The following is a 15928-nucleotide window of genomic DNA, read 5'->3' as shown; positions in this document are numbered from 1 at the left end:
AGGTTTGAGGGAGCAGCAGGGGAATAGTGGCTGAGTGTACTGCCAGTTGTGCAGGGCACTGTGTCAGTAGAAATAAGAAAGGTATCAACACTATCACAGTAAAATGCGGCCACTATTGCATGCACTTGTGCATAAATCCCAACCTTCAATTTATCCCACATCTTCTGTATATGCAATCACTCCACTGGGTCTCAAGCAAAGTCCATGGAATCAGGTGGCCTACAAATTGAGTAAAAATAGCCTCAATTTTGCTTGAGACCCAGTTGAGTGATTGCACTTGCCATTGGTTTCCCCTAGTAAAACAATATATACATATATATGTGTTTATTTAACTCCTCGGAGGGTGGCTTTACATCTTTTTTTTATGAACCCATGGGCTCTCTTCACATACTTCTAAAGTGGTTTTACAGTTTATCCTTCAGGTCCCCTGACATATTATCCTTTTAGGATTCTTTATGCACTTGATACATAGGTATTGGTTCAGTAATCCAACCTGTACCTTTGATATCGTGTTTCTGCTCTTTTTCATACATTTTCTTTTAGGATCCTTTATGTACTTTGTACAAAGATATTGGTTCTGTAATCCAACCTGTACTTATATCGGGTCTCTGCTCATTTTCATAATTTTTTTCCATTTGAGAACCTTACTGGGTGGATCGACCAAGGCACCTCCCCAAATGCGTGCGAATTGCCCTTATTCTCTGAGCGAAACGTTACGCATTATACTATTGACCTTACTAACTTCTTGAGAATTATTTTATCACAATGTGGCTTAGGAACTTATTCCTTGGATATGTCAAATGTTAGATTTTCCATTTTTCACAGGATTATTCATTCTGATGAGAGTTAATCTTTTATCCATGACACATCCACATCGAGTTAGTCCAGCCCATACGGCTTATTTTTTGGGGCCTTTTCCTTTAGTTTTATTTGTTTTTAGTCATATTGACTACGATGTACTCACGTCACACAAGCCACGCCCCTATCGGAAGGCAACTATTTAGGAGTACACTTTTTCGACATTCCCTATGCCACTCTCGGAACCCTTTTCGCTCTAGTCTTTCGGTTTACTATGCTGCTACGTCGTAATAGCCATGCCAATACCTGAAGTTTTTTACTATTTGAAGGGTAGCGCGGGAGCTCAAACCCTTCAGCACCTCATACGTTGGTCCCAATCTTACGGGTAAGCGTTACAATGCACGTTTCTTTTTCTCCTCTGCCTTTCATTTCACCGAACTCGTGCGCTTCTATATGCCTCTTTGACATTTTTCTCTTACCTTAGCTACATACGTACTTGTTTCTTCATAGTACTGTCGTGGTGTGTATATATATTTCTATTTCCACCTTTTGTCCCCCGCAGACTCATGAACTTCCTTACATCCTTGACCTGAGACGCAGATATACGTGCTTCACTACATTTGAGCAGATATTCACATGGTTTCCCTTTACCCTTTATATGGTTAATCTCTTTCGGACTTATGCGCGATGCAATGCACCGCTCACACTGCGACCAATACTCACTGGCATTTCTTTGTATTTCCACGATACGGACCACAGCGCTCCCTTGATATTTTAATTAATAATAATTGGCTTAGGTTCAATTGACTTATACATAGCCAGTGTCCTTTTCACGCCTACCGCCCAAGTGGGTTTCTGTGCCCTAGCTGAAATTGCGTATACTGTGGTGATTACTACACCCTCAGTTTCGCCCATGGCGCACTCTGTCATTCCTAGCGCTGGACCATCTCATCCGTAGCTCCTCCCATGGCTCGTAGTGAACAATACCCGTTGACATGGGTTCTAGTTTCTAGAACATCTTATAAACTGTTTTCTACAATGGTTAGAATCAAGCTTAGTGTAACTAGAGCGATTAGTGCCTTATTTTTATCAGTAGATTCTAGGCCCCCTTTTTCGTTTTCTGAGCATACTATTATGACCTTATCATTGGACCACATTAGCGTGTCTTTTTCCATCTTTTTTCAATAGAGTTTATTAACAATTTCCTCTTTCTCCTTTTTAGGCCCTACTTGGCAGCGGGGTAATTCTCTTATAACTCCAGAGTTACTGCCTGGAGAATCTACTTTATTGTGTGTCTGCGTCTTTACTATTCAGGTAAGACTTGAGACCTCAGCAATGATGGTTTTTACCTTTTTTATACTTTTAAAGACATTATGACAACTCTGACATTTGTCACTTTAGACTCCGATATGTCTACATCTTTGATGAGCCTCACTGGATGGCATTAATTTGAGATAGGGACGGTGACCTCCAAAGGAATTGTGCCGTACAGAGGTTAGATACATTGTTCTTTCTTTATTATTGTCCCCCCCTTGCTTATGATTCCCCTTATTCACCCCTAATCTCTTTATTTTTTATGATAAAGATTAATTATATTCAATTCCTTTTTTCTTTTCAGAACACCAAGTGGTTTTCAGGCCCCCAAACAGTCCAGGTTTTATGTGTTTTTACATAACTCTTGCCAAGCTATTCTATTTCCCCTTCGGAAGGGTTATTGCCCTTAGAAGGTGAGATACATCGCTTGAATATTCCCTGCATCTAGAAAATGCTCTCTTATTTCACACGATACAGACTAATTATATTTAAGTGTTTTTTTGAGAACATCAAGTGGCCATCTGTCCCCTACACAGTCCAGGTTTTATGTGTCCACACTTAACGCTTGCCAAGCCATTCCATTTCCCCCTTCGAAGGGTTATTGCCCTCAGAAGGAGAGACACCTTTGCTTGAATATTCCTTGCACCTACAGGAAAACCGTATGGTCTCTTTTTCTACCCACTTCCCTACTATATTAGTCTTCTCTTTTTTTAAATTCTATTTTTATCGAACCTTTCTGCAATATATCAGGTTTTTCTTCTCTTATTATATTTTCTTGGTTTGTAATCAAATGTTTCTCTAATTGGAATGTATAATTATCGAATGCCCCCCTTGCCTAAGAAATGTGTCAGTCACTTCATTAGGCCATTAGCGAAATGCTTTATATGCATCACCGTTTTTGGATTATTGAGGTATTGAGTGTGCTCATCTGGATATATCATGTGTTTTCAGGCTAATAATGGTTAAGACACTTTCTGTGTCTATGGTTTATGTGTATATAAATATTTTGTATGATTGTCTTTCTTTTTCACTTTTTGTTTTCTTTGTCTTTTTCTCCACATTTGTACAAATTAATTGTTCAATGGTAGCGTCGTGATTATTGGTGCGTTCTATTCAATTGTTTATGTATTTTTCGTGATTGTGTTGTATATTTGTATCAATGTTTGATCAGTTCTCCATGTTGCTTTTGTTCTTTTGTGTTGCCCTTCTTCCATTTCCAATTCGTTTTTTTGTTTACTTTTTCTTCTGTGTATATTGATTTTTGTCTCTATCACTTTCAGCCCTGACGAAGTTCTCTATGAGAACGAAACGTGTTGGATGAACTTTCTGTTTTGAACCTAAATACAAATTTGCCTAATAAAGAACTTTGAAAATTCTACTGTTGATCCTTGGGCTTTTTTGACCCTACGCCCTTCAATTATCTGTTAAAACCTTTTCTAAGTTTACTTGGAAAGGTCGTCTGTGTTCTATACACAGTGACTACACCAGCTTTAAACCCACAAAAACAAGCACTACCCGATGATGAGGAAGATTCCGATGCAATACAGATTGCACCCAAAGTAAGACAAACTCAGACAATTAAACTACTCAAACATGGGTTAGCACCCAGAGGAGGTGTAGTAATATTCGTGATAGAGGCACATGAAGATTTCAAAACAGAGGTATTCTACTCATGGGTTACATTCCCAGCAGCGAATGCTGTAACAAAAACTTTTCATTATTACACATATGAAGAAGTTCCAGCGGCTTACACTCCGTTTGAGGTGATTGAGATTCCGCTTATCTTCCAGGAACATATTTTCTGGTTTAATGGCGCCCTACCCCACACAACAACAAGAGCAAGGCTTGGTCCTTTAAGAAGATCAGGAGCAACATGGGCGATATAAGCGACCTATGCACCACATCCAGACATTGACACATTGCCAGGTGATGAATTACTTGTTCAAATGAAAGAGTTGATAAAACTCTACGGAATCAGTAATTACACCTACTCCAGCTCTTACACAGAGTACTAGTACTAAAATTACTCCACAAACATTACACGCAGTAAGGGGCAAAGTGCCCACAAAATGTGGACAAATCCCTTTCTGGGTAGCTCAGAAAATAACCCAGTTAGAAGCAGTATTCCCAAATACAACACCATTTGAAAAACACAGAATGTTTACAATCTGTTTGCCCATGAGGATTACACCACAGTTAGAGGAGTGCACCTCTTGGGGTCTAGTCTTTGCTGCCATATATACCAGAACTCATGGTATTCCTTCATTAGCAGTAATACCAGATGTATTAAGACAAAAACAAAATGACTAAGGAGCAGAACCTGCCTTAAACTTAGGGATGAAGTTTATAGTGGCAATCCGCCAACGCCTAAGGGAGGTTGGCCCGTTAACTCCGGAGGCTGAACTTCCCAAAATAATTGACACTGCGTATGCAGAATTAGGCAGAGATAGTTTGGGGGAAAAGCTGTAAAAACCTCAACTACAGGGCAGTCCTGAAAAGGACATTTCCAAGCAGACACCTACTTCTTCTAAAAAGAAGTAGGATCATAAAAAAGAAAACTCTAAAGACAAGAGATCTCAATCCCGAGGTAGGTCTCCTCCACAGCAGCCCTCTGAAAAGAGGTATAACCTTAGGAATAAGGATAACATTAGGAAACCTGACAGGTATCAGGATACTGATACACGTTCCTCTTGTTCCTTTAAGGGCTCGAAGAAAACCTCCGAAAGGAAAGGACGGTGAGAAAATAGAGAGGAGTGCACACAGTCCAGAGCAAACAGCGTAATCAAGACTTTACTTCTAAAAAAAGAAGATAAGCAAAATCCAAAACCTCAATTTAAGAAAAAGAAAGTTGCTGGCCTGAAAATCAGACATGCACAGAATTTTGAGGACACAACTTCTGTACGGGGAATGGGCTCTGATGATGCTAGACAGTGCGGCAGAAGTAACAATAGCTCGCCTGAACCTGAAGGAATTTCTGGTGACAGCGGTGTTGAATGATTACATCACGGTGGAAACACCAGGGTGAGCGTTCCACGTAAGTTATATGAAATAACACTCCAGTTGGAGGGGGACAAGCTCAGGAAAGTAAAAGGTCTTTTTTGGAAGAACTTATCATCTGGTTATGACATCCTGTTAGCAGAACAAGATTGGCTGCATGCATTTGTAATGGAGTGCCCCAGGAGAGAAAGTATCATTTTTCCTGCATTTTCCGACCACGTTCCTGTTCACCTTAAACATACATATGCACAGGAGTGAGCAGTAGGCCAAGCTCCAACATTGTATTTTCAGCAAGAGTAACAGAGTTACTTAAAAAATTTGATGCAGAAGCGTTGTCCTATGTGGATGATATTTATCTGCACTGTATTGAAACTGACCTGCACTCCTTTAGTCAACCAATTACACGTGTGTGCTTATTTATTAAAACTATTTTTAGGAGCAACCCGGTGATGAGTTGTGCCCACAACTCTCTGAAAACTAGCCCTGTAGAGGCCTGGCAGCAACCAGGTCTATCCGGGAGCTCACCCTTAGTCCCTTAGGTTTCAAAGCATTTAAATCAACTTCCACATAAATAGTCCCAAATCATTATACAAGATAAATTACATTATTACACATTTACGCATGTGTTTCAAAAATTTATTTACTATTGTTCAGTACTAGTTATTCAAGCTGTACTCAGTATACAAACCAAGAGGCAAACAGTGGTAAGTTCCACACTATACATAACATTGAAAAAATAAGAAAATTTACAAAGAAAATTCCCAATGCATTTCGGGTCACTTTGACCCTTCTTCAGGGGCATATGGCTTAATCTTGAAAAAAATATTCATTCCAATGACATGTGCGTCAGTTCCTTGTCAGGGCACTACAAAAGTAATATAATATGATATCACAATCAATACTCTCATAATGTACATGTTTAAAATTTAGGTTTAACTACAATTTCTCTGTGCGTCTAGAAATGACATCATGTGCTGAGCAAGCGACCAACACCAAATAAAAATCCAAGGCTCATGAACCAGTCCCCGTGTTCAAAAGATTAGTGAATTTTACGATCATGTACCTCCTTCGCATGCACATCCAACCTTGTGTTGATGTCTTCAAGTATCTTCGTCCAATCCTCAGTTGGTATATTCTTTGTAAGATCTTGCTGGAGCTTGTATATATCTTCCTGCAAATCTTTTAGTATTTGTGAGAGTTCCTCTATGATCAAGAGAATTAAGTCCAACGAACATTTATTTAAAATGGCCTGCCACTTTATCATAAATGTCTTATTGAATTTAAACAGCATCGGTTTCAGCGCTATGCGTAATCCTCTAGGGATTCTCTTAACCTTATGATATTCTATCAATGTTGTCGCATGTAAACGTTGATTCACTTCCTTACGCATGGTGTATTCCAATTGCTTCAACATTTGTGAAGTGGTGCCCTTCGATGTACTGAACGTACGAACCTGTTCGATCAATGCATAAATGTCTGCTGCTTCTTCTGTTCCATAAACTTTAGTTTCAGCTTGATTTAGTGTGAGGTTCGATATCTCTCTAAAAGAAGCCATAATCTTATAAGTTTAATGGGTGCTGGTCGTTGAATGGGCCGTATCTAAACTGCACTGTATTGAAACTGACCTGCACTCCTTTAGTCAACCAATTACACGTGTGTGCTTATTTATTAAAACTATTTTTAGGAGCAACCCGGTGATGAGTTGTGCCCACAACTCTCTGAAAACTAGCCCTGTGGAGGCCTGGCAGCAACCAGGTCTATCCGGGAGCTCACCCTTAGTCCCTTAGGTTTCAAAGCATTTAAATCAACTTCCACATAAATGGTCCCAAATCATTATACAAGATAAATTACATTATTACACATTTACGCATGTGTTTCAAAAATTTATTTACTATTGTTCAGTACTAGTTATTCAAGCTGTACTCAGTATACAAACCAAGAGGCAAACAGTGGTAAGTTCCACACTATACATAACATTGAAAAAATAAGAAAATTTACAACCTGACTTTTTGCGGACCTGTTGGTTTATAGTTGTTCCAGACGGCTTTTTGGAGGCATCCCCTTTAAAGATACACACATATGAATAAAAGCACAGAGGGTGAACCGCCAGTATTGGGGTAAGCGTTTTTCAGGATTAATGCATTGAACATTCCTAATTTAATGGTGATTGAGGCGGTAACACCAGTATCTAATTCGCTTCTGGCCATTTGCAGAATATGACTGACGTGGATAGCGTTTTACATATTTTTTGAACTTGACGGGCATGGTGAGTGGTCTGAAGACCGTTTATACATCAAACTAATGGGAACTGATTTGAATTTAGACACTTGTGATGCACGTGGGGAGTTACTTGGGTGCCTGCTAAGACGACACACTGATGGTTCAGGTTTGGGAGTTTTGTTTACTCACACTAATCTTTTGAACACGGGGACTGGTTCATGAGCCTTGGATTTTTATTTGGTGTTGGTCGCTTGCTCAGCACATGATGTCATTTCTAGACGCACAGAGAAATTATAGTTAAACCTAAATTTTAAACATGTACATTATGAGAGTATTGATTGTGATATCATATTATATTACTTTTGTAGTGCCCTGACAAGGAACTGACGCACATGTCATTGGAATGAATATTTTTTTCAAGATTAAGCCATATGCCCCTGAAGAAGGGTCAAAGTGATCCGAAATGCATTGGGAATTTTCTTTGTAAATTTTCTTATTTTTTTCAATGTTATGTATAGTGTGGAACTTACCACTGTTTGCCTCTTGGTTTGTATACTGAGTACAGCTTGAATAACTAGTACTGAACAATAGTAAATAAATTTTTGAAACACATGCGTAAATGTGTAATAATGTAATTTATCTTGTATAATGATTTGGGACCATTTATGTGGAAGTTGATTTAAATGCTTTGAAACCTAAGGGACTAAGGGTGAGCTCCCGGATAGACCTGGTTGCTGCCAGGCCTCTACAGGGATGATATTTATCTGACAGACGACGATTTAGAGAGGCTCTTGACCAGGGTAAGCATCATTGTTCTGGGATTTGCCAAAGAGGGCTACAAATGTAACTTTAAAAAATCCAAAATAGCCCATCTCAATGTCCTAATTTTAGGACATGAGCTGTTAAGTGAAGGCAAAAGTCTGGCACTTAACTTTATAGAAAAGTGTGCGGTGCTCCAGCCTCCAAAATAAAAATTTTATAATCAATACTAGGATTCCTAAATTTCAGAAAGGCATACATTTTAGATTACACACAAAGAATAAAACCTTTTTTATGACTTAAGTTGAGTTTTCAGCCAGAGATTGGACACAAGAACATACTAATATTCTTCGTTTACTCCAGGAAGACATGATTGCTTCCAGACACTTCCAAACGCGTAAACGTACGGCACTTAGTGATCCAAATAATCGCGGATCAATGCGGGTACACTTATTTAACCTTTAATGAAGGAGAAACTGTACCAATGGCTTACAAATCACACCTGTACACAAATTCAGAAATGCGTTTCACTTCAACTGAAAAAATCCTGACAGCAGTTCAGACTGCTGTAGCAAGAGATGCCAGAAACCGGTCCTCGGAAGCTTGTTTCTGGTCCAGGGAAGGCATGGCTTGGCAGTTTGGGCTGGACTGTTCCCATGAGGCACAGGGTCAGACTGATTTGCATATAGCCATGTCTGAACTGGGGTGGCAGAGTGGGCTAAAGAACGGTGCTGGATCAAACCCAGATCTTTTGACTGGGTGTGAGTGTTTGATTGGTTCAGATGCTCCGTCCATCCCCACCCCCTTTTGCACCTCTTTTTGGCCGCCATAAGTGTGGCAGGGTATGCTCCGACGTGAGTCCCTTGCTCACTTTGCCACTGGATTTCAAGCACGCCAGACTGAAGACGGCTGTTATGCCAGAAACCGTTCCTCGGAAGCTTGTTTCCGGTCCAGGGAAGGCATGGCTTGGCAGTTCGGGCTGGACTGTTCCCATGAGGCACAGGGTCAGACTGATTTGCATATAGCCATGTCTGAACTGGGGTGGCAGAGTGGGCTAAAGAACGGTGATGGATCAAACCCAGATCTTTTGACTGGGTGTGAGTGTTTGATTGGTTCAGATGCTCCGTCCATCACCACCCCCTTTTGTACCACTTTTTGGCCGCCATAAGTGTGGCAGGGTATGCTCAGACGTGAGTCCCTTGCTCACTTTGCCACTGGATTCAAGCAAGCCGGGCTGAAGACGGCTGTAATGCCAGAAACCGGTCCTCGGAAGCTTGTTTCCGGTCCAGGGAAGGCATGGCTTGGCAGTTCGGGCTGGACTGTTCCCATGAGGCACAGGGTCAGACTGATTTGCATATAGCCATGTCTGAACTGGGGTGGCAGAGTGGGCTAAAGAACAGTGATGGATCAAACCCAGATCTTTTGACTGGGTGTGAGTGTTTGATTGGTTCAGATGCTCCGTCCATCACCACCCCCTTTTGTACCACTTTCTAGCAAGAGAAAGAGCACTGGCTCAGGGGAAACGCATTATTGTCATAACTCCGTACCGGCTTTAGAAGCTGTTACAAAGGCCAGCATCCCAAATGCAAAAGCGTTACATCCAAGATGGATACAATGGGCTAACTGTCTTACTGCGACAGATGTTGAATACAGATTTGATCCAAGTTCAAAAACACAAGCATTTCTGCAATATGAACAAGAATATCCTCTACCAAATGAAATCTTGCCTCTAGATCAGTATGACTATATTATTTATACTGACAGATAAGGGCAACCCGCTATAGAAAGTAAGCAGCAATATTTTTCGGCGTGTACTATCGTTAAAGGTCGCATGCGTGATGGAAACTTCCAGCCTAGTTGCACGAAAACGCAATCTCAAGGAGATTGCACGGCTCAGTTGGCAGAATTAAAAGCACTTAACGAGAATTCCCCACACTAATCGTGTGTGATTCTTTTTACTGTGTCCAGTCGTACAATGAATACTTACAACATTGGGAAGAAAACGGGTTTAAAGACGCAAAAGGGGGCACAAGTAGGCACAAAAAGCTATTGGAACTGGTAGAAGAATTGAAATCCGAGCTACCAAGGACTCACGTGATCCATACACTGAGTCATCAACGTGATGGCGTTCACGTTGAAGGGAATTCATTGGCTGATTAAGCCCCAAAGGGGTCTGTTCGCATGGCTTCCGTAGCTGTGCTGACTTGATCAAAAACAAGAATAGACAGAGATATAATGATAGCTGTCATCGCATCACGCAAAGGCAGCACAGCAGTACCTAAACAATTTCCACTCAAATACTCCTACAAGTTAGATGCACAAGACATTCCATATGCTCAGATTCCTGGAGTGGGGGATAGAGCAATACCAAATATGGTTCATAGGCAAGGTTTAATATTAGCTGCACACGAGGGTTTGGGCTTTGCGCACACAGGTATTACAGCAACTATTTCTTTACTGAAACAGTGCTATTGGTGCCCAGAATTAACAAAGCAAACTAAAAACTACGTCTTGAAATGTGACATCTGCCAGCAGATGAAAGGTTCCACCGTTGCAAGTCTGGCACAGACGCCATTACTAAAGTCAGACAAAACTCTCGGATGTGTGTACTTGGACCACTGCGTCCCCATAAAAATGGACGAGGCTTACAGGTATATCATGGTAGCAGTGGATTCATGCTCAAGATTCCTATGGGTATGGCCTCAGCATTCTGCTAACGCTCGAACTGTTATAAAAGATTTGCAAGTCTTTATCGATACATACGCAGTTAGCACGTTACACTCTGACCGTGGTCCTGCGTTTAGCTCTCGGGTTTACAAAGAGGCCATGGAAGGAATGGGCGTAGCATTGCGGTTCTCATCTCCATACCATCCCGAGGGAAATTTGGTTGTGTAGAGAAATAACTGGGACTTAAAGCAATCTTTAACAGCTAGGGTATTAGGCAAAGGCGGTAGTTGGGTCACACACCTTTATGGGCTACTGCGTGCATTAAACAACCAGCCAAGAAGCTCTCTAGGGGGTGTCACTCCATATGAGGTCCTCTTTGGGACACAAATGTGGGTACCTGATCTTGATTGTGAAGGCGCAGTGGCGGATGGAAAACCATTTGATATCCATGATCGTTTGGCTGTTTTACTGGATCTAAATGAATACAGGACAAAACAAAGCAATGTCCATCTAAAGCAGACCGCCATAGAGGGAGTCAAGGTAGTCAGGGCAAGCCATGTCTGGATCCCAAAAGTCGGGGATCTGGTCAGAGAGAAAATTGCGGAAAAAAGTCATTTGGACCTTCTTACAGAAAACCTGTACCAGTCCTTGCAGTACACTCAACAAGCACTGTGCTGCTCCAGCCTCTTGCCGGAAAAAAGGAGAACAGATGTCTCTCAATTGACTTAATCAAACCACACTATGTGGCCGATACTAAACAGTAGGCCTAGTAGACTCCGCTGTAGCAGACTCCCTCCTCTAGCTACAATCCGAGAAGTTCAAACAGGAAAACTCATCACATTTGAGGAGCCACCTGTAAGGAATGAAGGACTAAGCAACAATGCTATGGAACTTTTTCCACTTGAACCAGACATTCAAATTCAAAATAAAAATTTGAATAATTGACAAGTTGCAATTAGACCAAATACAGATGTCTACATCAACATGCCTCGTCGAGAGGAAAACAACATTTCAACTAATCCCAATGCAATTCCTACAATTGATCGAACACTTCTGGCTATTTCATTAACTTTGAAACGTTTTCTCTGGATCCAAGCGAGCCGGAAACAACGCCAGCCAAAACACCATTCAAATAAGAACTAAATAACTTTTTTCTCTTTCTTCAAAAGACATACCTGGTATCGCCTTGGATTGAACTCTGGGTAATTTCTGGGATATAGTTTTTTCTTTTCTGGCTAGGCTTAGAATTGACTTTTAGTATGCTTATCAATGGACACTTTCTTCAACAAGGTTCCACGGCCCAAAAGGTCAACATTCTACTGAAGCCACATCCATCATCACATCGTGAACAAAGAGACTTGTCATCAGTGAACATTACAGCTGTTCCTATACCCGATGGTATAGTATGGGACAAGGTTGATTTCAACATATTCAGACCAACCGAACTTTTAAAAATGAATCATGTATTTAAAATCGCATTAAGTGATTTAATTACCTCCAATACATTTTCTGATGATTGGGACACTGAACAGTAAATAACATGTTGTCTGATTTAGAGAAAACTGCTGCATTTTCTAACAATGAAATATTAGAGGGTTCATCAGTATATGACAAATTGTACTGTTACCAACATTTTGTTAATCATTTCCTGCACAAATCCTGTATGCAGACAAAATATCGATGTTTTAAAATCGATATACCATAATATCGAGTTTTAAATATCGAAGGGACATAATATAGAAGGTAAGTAATATCGAATTTTTTAATATCGAAGGGACAGAATTTCGGAGGTAAGTAATATCTATTTTGTTAATATCGATGTAAGTAATATCGATGTTACTAATATCGATAGTAGTAATATCGATGTTACTAATATCGATTTTTATATTATTTTTATGTATATTATGTATTTAATATGTATTTTTTTAAAATGTAATTTAAGTAAATGTTGTATTTTAGTACCATAGCGGGTCGATAATTATGTTTGTAGCGGGTTATGGGTTTATAGGGGAATAGGGTGGGAAGTAATTTAATTATACTAAATTAATTATTGATTTTTTAGGAATTATAAATTATAAAATCTTTTACATTAATTGGTAATTAATTTTTATTAATTGGTAATTATTTTTAAAATAATTATTTATTGTTTTTTGTAAATAGTTTAGATTAATTCAATGAATAATTTTTTTAAATAATTAAAAATATTAATGATTTTTTATAAGTATGTTATTTGTAACTTCTACGCTATCCAACACTTTCCCTACTGTTGCACTCTCTGGAGTGGGAATAGTAATTTTTACCCCTACGCTATCCAACACTTTCCCTACTGTTGCACTCTCTGGAGTGGGAATAGTAATTTTTACCCCTACGCTATCCAACACTTTCCCTACTGTTGCACTCTCTGGAGTGGGAATAGTAATTGTAACCCCTAGGCTATCCAACACTTTCCCTACTGTTGCACTCTCTGGAGTGGGAATAGTAATTTGTATCCCTACGCTATCCAACACTTTCCCTACTGTTGCACTCTCTGGAGTGGGAATAGTAATTGTTACCCCTATGCTATCCAACACTTTCCCTACTGTTGCACTCTCTGGAGTGGGAATAGTAATTTTTACCCCTACGCTATCCAACACTTTCCCTACTGTTGCACTCTCTGGAGTGGGAATAGTAATTGTTACCCCTACGCTATCCAACACTTTCCCTACTGTTGCACTCTCTGGAGTTGGAATAGTAATTTTTACCCCTACGCTATCCAACATTTTCCTTACTGGAGTTGGAATAGTATTTTATTCCCTCTGTTATTTAATATTTTTTGTATTGTTTTAGTTAATGTATTATATAATTAATGTTAAAAATATTAAAAGTAAATTAATTTTTTTAATTTGTTTTGCATAATTATTTTATTTTTATTTATGTTATTAATTGTATGTGTGTAGATGAATTTGTAATTTATGATATTTTTAATTATCTATAAGTTATTACAATACATATTAAAACGAATTATCAAGTAAGTATATATATATATATTATATGTATATGTTTAATTATTTTTTTCTAAACAATACGTCTGTTTTCAGAATACAATCTAACTGATCGAAATGGCACAAAGGAGAGCTAAATATACAATGCTGCAAATTGAAAAACTGGACAGTCTTCCATTCACAGTGGCTGAATTACCATCCACAGTGTGGCTAATCCATGGCCAAATCACTCTCCCGGTCACGACCTTTCAGTTACACTATTGGCCTGAACAAAGGCAGGCAGGCAAATATGAAAAACTGGTTAAAGAATACATTAAAAAATCCTGGCATTTACCATATAGATTTCGATGCCGGAGTGGGGATAAAGAAGTGTTTCTTAGTGGTACTAACTGCAAGAGCGCTTAAAGCGGTTCTCTCATGTGCCATGATATCGTTTTGCACGAGTCCTGTCGTGGTTCAGTTTCTAATCTGCCTTACAGATTACAATGCTCATCGTTTAATTCTTATAAAAAGTGGTTTTAATAATGTAGTTCAGTATGGTGAATTAAGCACGGAGGCACTTTATTGACCTTGATCCAAAACAGGGGAATAATGTAATGATGATATGTATGCACGGAGGTATTTTATCGGCCATCTAAATAGCCACTGAATCTATGGTGATTATAGACATCTGATATGCTATTTTTAGGATGTGTTTATGTGGTAGCAATGTTTTAGTACAGCATGTTATTCCTAAATCATCAACGATATTTGTAGCATATTTGTTGAGATTGATGACATTTTAGTGGGCTCTCTTTTTATATAATTTTTAACTTATCTTATTAACTACTGCGCATATGGTTTTCCATGTTCTAACGATTGTAATGATTCTTATTATTCAGACAAAGTTTTATCATTTATTTATTTAGACAGCTATATCTGAGCATTGAAAATTATCAGTAAGTAATCTCAGGATTTACCTCGCGGATTTTAATTTGCTTTAGATCATTTTTATTTCACACAACACTAACTGAAATGCCTCCAAGCACATAGAAGAAAATTACAGCTAACATCACTATCTGCCCGGTTATCAACAACAGTGGTGGAGAAGCAATAAAGAGAAAGGTCTTTGTATTATTTAAGAGAGGGAGGACTCCTGGGCCACACATTTAGCATCACTTCTCACTTTGAATCATGATTTAGGAACCATGAGGAGATCTTGGTAAAGTTGTCCTCAAGTACTGACCTGGTAGATTTAATTGGTTTTCTAACACCGATTTCGTTTTCTACTGAGTGTTTAGCATTTCTGGCTAAGGTGGTAATGGGTTTATTATAGCAATTTACCTTCATTTGGGGTTAGTGCTTTTCTGTGCTTGAATTGTGTGACTCAACACACATGGAATATAGCAGAAGTATTTATCGTTTTCCTACTGCTAAATGTCTATGCACTTGCTATTAGTTTGCTGATCATACATTGCGAACTCACCTTTTAGTTATCAGATTCTAAAGGTTTAGTGTTTGTGTAATTCTCCTTTACCAATCTGCACACATACCTATGGTCTCATTCAAGGCCTGCACGTGGCTCTGGATGTAGGCGTTCTCAGCTGAAACTTTTGGCACAGGAGTCACTGGGGGTGATCTTCTAGGAGCTCTGGACATTTCTTTTAACTGTTCCTCTGCAGTCCTGCATTTCTGCTTCAAAATTCGTACTTCGTCCTCCAGAGATGCGACGTAACCTAAAGAGAACATATTTTTCATTGTAATCAAAGAACAAATAATAGCAGCATTGACCTAGAGCGTGGCTGTGATTTCAGAGAGCATCAGGAAATAACTACAAAGAGGACCCTGCACCTGGAGCTGTGCGCTGCATCTAGAGGGTGGGCTACTATCGCTGGAGATGGACTCCTGGGATTGTTGGTCCGGAGAAATAGGTCTGGGGCAATAACCTGGAGCTGGCCTGAGCTTGGAGTTGAGTATCTATGGCTGATGTGTGCACAGCACAGGGAGCTTTGTTACTGCAGAGAAGCAGATGCACACTGTATAGAGTTGGGTCTCTGTGTATGGAACCGGGACCCTAAATGCGTAGCAAAGACTGTATCCTCTATGTGCCTGCTGTGCTTAGAGCCCTTGCTCACTGTGCCACTGGATTAAAGCTAGCCTGGCTGATGAAGGGTGTTACCCAGAAACCGGTCCCAGGATGCTTGTTTCCGGTC

The 15928-nt window shown here is 39.6% G+C and overlaps 1 protein-coding gene across 1 annotated transcript in view; it reads right to left on the bottom strand.

Annotated features, from left to right (window-relative positions):
* CCDC57 (coiled-coil domain containing 57) overlaps positions 1–15928 on the bottom strand; it is an 821470-nt gene that overhangs the window by 302891 nt on the left and 502651 nt on the right. Inside the window, exon 12 of the mRNA XM_078653761.1 lies at positions 15269–15451. Within this exon, the coding sequence (XP_078509887.1) occupies positions 15269–15451 (183 nt within the window). The remainder of the gene's footprint in view (positions 1–15268; positions 15452–15928) is intronic.

This window comes from Lissotriton helveticus, chromosome 7, assembly GCF_964261635.1.
Source record: "Lissotriton helveticus chromosome 7, aLisHel1.1, whole genome shotgun sequence".
Lineage (NCBI taxonomy): Eukaryota > Metazoa > Chordata > Amphibia > Caudata > Salamandridae > Lissotriton > Lissotriton helveticus.
This window is presented reverse-complemented; position numbering and strand designations above follow the sequence as displayed.